The sequence below is a fragment of the Pteropus alecto genome, unplaced genomic scaffold (assembly GCF_000325575.1).
Source record: "Pteropus alecto unplaced genomic scaffold, ASM32557v1 scaffold75, whole genome shotgun sequence".
Classification (NCBI taxonomy): domain Eukaryota; kingdom Metazoa; phylum Chordata; class Mammalia; order Chiroptera; family Pteropodidae; genus Pteropus; species Pteropus alecto.
In genome coordinates this window covers 28780584-28786940 of record NW_006440638.1, presented here as the reverse complement: position 1 = coordinate 28786940, position 6357 = coordinate 28780584, and the positions used below count along the sequence as shown (strand labels likewise).

Genomic DNA, 6357 nt, shown 5'->3' with positions numbered 1-6357 from the left:
AAGGTTTCAAGATTTGATATCTACTATTAGTAAGTATTTCCCAGGTAGAATGATTAATTCCTTGACACATAATTTATTGAAGTTGCACTATGGATTTATCACTGTACTAGCCACATAGGAGGGACACTGAAAGAAGCAGTATGGCCCTTGTCCTCACAGAACTTAAAACTAGTTGTGGAAATAACAAGATGGTTTATAACGGAAGAACTAACGAGCATGGTACAGCCCTGGGCATAAAAGGAGCCCAGAACAGAAGAGACAGAGGGACACTTGGTTTCACAGATCACAGCTGAGGGAGAGCAAAGCGAACAGAGTCTTCTAGGAGGAGTGGACACAGTGATCTTGGGAAGCGTTTTGGACACACAGACCAATGGACCCAACAGAAGGGTGTTCCAGCACCCTTGCACAGTACACAGTGCAAGAGGCAGCAAGGGTTAAATGGAGCAGAGAGGGAGGACCACGAATGCCTTGCAAGGATTCTGGAGCTTTTCCTCTTGGGTAATGTGGAGCCATGGAGGGCTTGGGCGTCAGGTCAGTAGCATGACCAACAACAGAAATGGTGAAAATAGGTTGACTGGGGGCTTCCTCTGACATTGCTAGCCTTCAGAGTCTTCCTTGACTGGTGTTTCTGTGGATGAAGGCAAGAGCCTAATCCAGGGGGCTAAAATAAAGGTGCCTTGATTGTAAGATGCCAAACTCCAAGGCAGCCTTTTGAGAATTTTTTTTAAAAATAAACTTTTAATATTAGAAAATGAGAATTTTAGTATTTTGGAATAAACTCTTTAGTTTGTTTTACAGAACATTGCCCCACACCCAGTTTCACTAGGGGTGATTCTCACAGTTCTCTGAGAGAGATTTGCAGCTAGGACAGTGCCCCTGGAGGTGGCAAGAGCCCACGGAGGCTTCAGCCCTCTTCTCTGCCTTGCGTGAAAGACCCTTCTTGTGCCCTTCTATCCTTCACACTACTTCCTCTCGTCTTTCCAGACCCACTTCAAGCTCCAGATCACCTCTCAGAAATTCCAGGCCACAAAGGCGCAACACTATCTGAGCCCCATGTCACCTTGCTCAGCCAATGTTTCCAGAAGCCCCAACAGTCCAGTTCCTGAGCAAGGCCCTGAGTGGACAAGGTCGTTGACCTCTATCACAAGCTCATGATATTGAATACCTAGACTCACACCTTGAATCACACCATGAGAAAGAATGTGCCTTCTCAGTTCCCTCCCGAACACTGTGATTATATCGAGGAGAAACCCTCATGGGACAGTCTCCCTTCTAAACAGAGAGATGGAGCCTCAGTCTCAGAAACTTTTGTATAGAATGATGTCTACCTATAATTTAGTAACATTGTTTTGTTTTCATTATATCTATTTTTATGTTGCCTCCAAATTATGGCAAGTGATCCTGGTTTTTCATTTATAGAGTGAGGTCAAGTCTCCTGTTTCAATAAATGTTTTTAAGAAAAAAAGTAATAAATAATAGTGGAGGTGGTACTAGGGCACAACAACTAAAGTTGAGGACATGGAGGGTCTGTAATGAGGGGTGACAGAGTCAGTTAAGGTGCAAGAGCCTTAACTTTGTGGGGAGGCTTCCCGGAACCAGACCTTGAAGATAGGCTGGAGTGTGCTGGGCAGAGAAGAGGGGTCACCAGTGTGTGCAAAGTGGCAGCCAAGTCCTTTGTAAGAGGGAGATGGCAGATAAGGCAGCCTGGCACAGAGTTTCCCAATGGGGCACTATTGGAATTTAGGGTAAAGCAATGCCTTATTGTGTGTTCCCTGCACTGCGTGAAAGACCCTACACTGAGGACACTTAGCACCTTGGTCCATGGATCCCAAATGCCAATAGCACCCTCCAGTCACCTTTTCAACCCCAAAGAATGCCACCAGAGGTGCACTACTGCTTCATTTAAGAAGCATGGCTCTAAATCATCTTCAGATACCTTGAGAAAGGGCAGTGGCTAGGACATAGGGCAAGCAAGGTTGATTGAAGCCCCATCACGAAGGATCTTGGGTACAGAGGAAAAACAGGAAGAGTGGTGTTTTAGAAGGAACATGTTGACAGAATGTGGAGGCTGTGAGAAAAAAACATGTTTTCTGAAAAAGAAACTGACACGGATTTCTGCATCAGCCTATCAGCATAAGCCCTGCAGATAAACATCAGAGCTTCAGCAGCTCACTCTTATTAGCGCCAGCTTTCCCTCTTCACAAGGCACAGCTCATGAAGCACTTTTCTCTCCTTATCAAGCCCAATTTTCTGCTCCCATCCCTGGCCTGACTGATAAAAATACCAGTATCTGTATCTGTAGGACTCATCTGAAAAAGAAATCCCAATAATCTGCCAGTCAGTCTCTTTGGCCAACATGTAGCTTGAGAGGTGGTTATTTATTCAGCACTAATTTCCTGAGCACCTACTATGTGCCTGAAGGTTTAATGAAACACAGGCCCTGCCTGTGTTTAGGACTCATAGGTTGCAGGTGACAGAAATTCAAACTACATTGGTTTAATCCATAAAAGGGCTTACATTTGAATCACACCTTGAATCACATCATGAGAAAGAATGTATTGGCTTACATTCCTGAAAAGTTTATGTCCAACTGGACACAGACCTCATATGGCATCAACAGGAATCTGTCTCCTCCATCTCTGTGTTGTTGACACTTTCAGGCAGGATCTTCTTCCTTGGGAGCCCCTGGCTGCTCTAGACTTCTCTTTACTTCAGGGGTCCCCAACCCTTGGGCCGTGGACCGGTACTGGTCTGTGGCCTGTTAGGAACCAGGCCACACAGTAGGAGGTGAGCGGCGGGTGAGCGAGTAGAGCTTCATCTGTATTTGCAGCCACTCCCCAGCACTAGCATCACCACCTCAGCTCCACCTCAGATCATCAGGCATTGGATTCTCATAAGAGCATCGGCCTCTCGTGCCAAAAAGGTTGGGGACCACTGGTTTACTTGGTTTCTCTCTAGGTTCCTCCAGCCCAAACTCCCAAGGCTCAACTCCAGTTGGGTCTGATTGGGCCATGTAGCCCTCCCTGGGCCCGCGCCTGTGGCCAGGGAAATACGATGCTGTAATTGTCCAGGCCAGACTCACACAGCATCCTCAGAACTGAGAGTAGAACTGGCTCCCCTGAGCCATGTGGGCTGACCTAAAAGGTAGGACTTGCAAATGTTGGCTGCTTGACTCTCTGAGGATGACAGACAACCTGAAAGCACCTTTATGTTACAGAACTGGAGAGCCCAGCTGAGAGGGTGCACCAGATCCAACAAATTCTCATCACCCTTCCCCGCGTGGTCATCGTGGTCATGAGATATCTCTTCGCTTTCCTCAACCAGTGAGTTACCCGGCCAAGGGGGCCCCTCTTTGACTTGGCCCTGGTCTCCTGTGGGAAGGGGTGTCCTGAGGCTTTTGCAGGTGCAGTTGTTCTTAAAACAGAACGTGGAACCCTCCTGGATTGGAGAGGAGCCCCCAAAAGAAAGAAACCAAAGGGGGAGGCTTCGCCTTTCCCAGGTGACTTGTGGGCGCCTCCTCTCTTGTAGCCTCTCGCAGTATAGTGACGAGAACATGATGGATCCCTACAACCTGGCCATCTGCTTTGGGCCCACCCTCATGCACATCCCTGATGGGCAGGACCCTGTGTCCTGCCAGGCACACGTCAACGAAGTCATCAAAACCATCATCATCCATCATGAAGCCATCTTCCCCAGTCCCCGGGAGCTAGAGGGACCTGTGTATGAAAAATGCATGGCTGGAGGGGAAGAATATTGGTAAGATTCCATTCCTGTTAATACTGTTATTATCGTCATGGTCGTCGTTGTTGTTGCGTTGAACAGGAACAATAAGAAACCGTGCGGTTTTCTTACAGCTTTGTAGTCAGTACTGCCATACACATTTTCTCATTTGAGCTTTGTAGCAGCTTGATGTGAGATAGGTGCATCTGTCAAGACTCTCTTGATTTATAAGGGACAGAAATATAAATCAAATTGGCTTAAGCTAAATGGGAATTTACTGGTTTACTTAACTAAAAACTCTGTGTTCATGGCTTCCGTTAGAACCGGATCCAGGGGTTCAGCTATTATCATTAGGACTCAGTCCTGCAATGCCCAGCCTGTGGCTCTGCTTTCTTCCATGTTGGCTTTGTTCTCAGGCAGCCTCTCCCTTGGTGGTTTCAGGAAGGCATCTGGTAACTCCAGATTTAGAGCCCATTCTCCCAGCGCCTCTAGAGGAAAAAGAACTTCTCCTTTCCAAATGTTCTGACACAAGCCCAAGAATGATGTCTCCTTGCTGAGGCTTGGGTTTGGAGAACTAATCACATTGGTTAGGAGATGTAATGCTGTCATCGGCCAGATGAGTTACAAGCCCATCTCAGGTAGCAGGGGAAGTGGATAATCCCCACATCAACCTTGTAAACTGAGAGTGACGCTTCCCACCATTGTCCCCTCCCACTCAAGAGTTCTCTTTTCCAGTCTTTGAGAGCTCCGCACTAGGTCAACAGTTGCTAGTTGGGCACCTCTGTGTCCCTGGAGCTACACTGGGTCTTGAGAGAAATATGTCAGAACCTTATCAAAATCAGGGCTTACTGCCTTCCCCAGCCTAAGACCTTACATGTGGCAAAGATAGGAAATTTTTTTTAGTGTGAAAAAGACAGGAGATTCAGAACACAGCCAACAGAGACCAAAGGGTTCACCCTCTTTTCCCAATCCAGGACAATACACAGCTACATATTTAGGCATTACCTGCTCCACTTTGAGCTAGGTGCCTACAGGAGTTTGTCTTTGATTATCAAAGCATCCCTGGATTCTTGAAACACTTTAGTTCTGTGGGCATATTTGAGCAACTGCTTCAAAGAGGGGAGATGTTCCAGCCGGTTTCCCTGCAACACTTCCCCGCACAGAAATACCGGGCCCTGGTGTTATCTAATCACAGCTCCCTAATCTCATTTGAGGCACTAGGAGCAAGTCTATCCCTGTTCTGTAACAGAAACATTAAAAAGCCAGCAAGCGTACTTTCTGGACAAAGAGAGACTTTTCAAGTGTTTGCAACCATCACCGGTTCCCTTTTTGCTGCAGTAAATGTAGTTGGTGTTCTGAGAAGGACCCTGCAGGTCTGAGTGTACTTACCAAAGAACAATATACACTCATCACACTTTTCTTAATCCTATTTGTGTCCCATGAGAAAGGAAAACTATTAATTACATGGTAATTTTGGAGACATTTTCAAAGCCCAAAAGGGAGATTTGGCTGAAGGTCTCATAGTGGACGATATTCATCCAATCAACAAATGGTTACTGAGCATCTTTCCTGGGTCAGGCCCTGGCCTAGGGGCGGGCAGGAGTGAGCACGAACAGGAGTAACCACTGATGCAGGGAGCTCTAGTGGAGGAGGAAATAGGCAGTTCCAGAAGTAGGCTCCCCAGAACCAGTGTGGGGAGGTCAGGAAAGGCTTCCTGGAGGAAATAATGACTTAACTGGGACCTGTAAGATGAACTGGAGTCAGTCAGGTGACGAGTGGGAAAAGAATGCTCTAAGCCTGGAGCATTCAATAAAATGAAAAGTTCTGTGTGTCTGGGGTGTTTCATGTGATGAGGAAACGGGGAGGTAGGAGGCGCCACAGGCCAGCAGGAGTCAGGTTATGAGAGGTCTTAAACAAGCCATTGTGCAGAGTCTGGACCTCATCCAGGAGGCAGTGGAGAATTTTTCATAATAACATCTATATTCCTTTAAATGGCATTGTTTGTTACCTCCTCCGAAAAGCCTCCCCTGACCACCTATCTAGGTCCCCTTTGTTGTTCCCGTCTTTGCTCATTTGTTCCTACATAACATATTTCCACTTGCAGCGGTTTTATTTCCTGGCCCATGAGGGCAGAGTCTATGTTCACCTTACCTATCAATGCATCCCTCCTTCCTAGCACAGTGTCTGACATATATTAAGACTCAATCATTGGCTCAATTAAAAAAATGACTGACTGACTATGTGAATGAACCCTGGCATCAAGAAGCTTATAATTTAGCGAGAGGGTAGCAGCTGGCAAAATTATCCCTGCATTAATGACTAAATTTAACAAGCCTAAATACACTCCACCACCCTGCCCTTCATGGTCACCAGTCTGCTCGCCCCAGCTGGGCTGCTTTGGGCTTTTGCACACAGTGTCGTGAGGCACCTGAGGAACCCTGCTCCTGGAGAACTTCATTCCACTTCGCTGGGTGTGTCATCTCCCCTGTAAGACAGGGAGTCAGGATAGATGAATGACTCACAGTTCTTCCAAAATTTTTTTTTGTTCTGGCCTGTGGTTCTTTCTAGGATAAACACTAGGGTTTTACCACTGTCCTCTGGATCTTTCAAAATACCTTGGCATTGACAATCTTTACC

General features: G+C 46.7%; 1 protein-coding gene across 1 annotated transcript in view; it reads left to right on the top strand.

Moving 5' to 3' along the window:
• Positions 1-6357, top strand: part of SRGAP3 (SLIT-ROBO Rho GTPase activating protein 3) — a 123537-nt gene that overhangs the window by 91568 nt on the left and 25612 nt on the right. Inside the window, 3 exon segments of the mRNA XM_025050863.1 lie at positions 1-29; positions 3218-3323; positions 3529-3756. The exon segment at positions 1-29 is cut by the window's left edge and continues 33 nt beyond it. Coding sequence (XP_024906631.1) covers positions 1-29; positions 3218-3323; positions 3529-3756 — 363 coding nt within the window.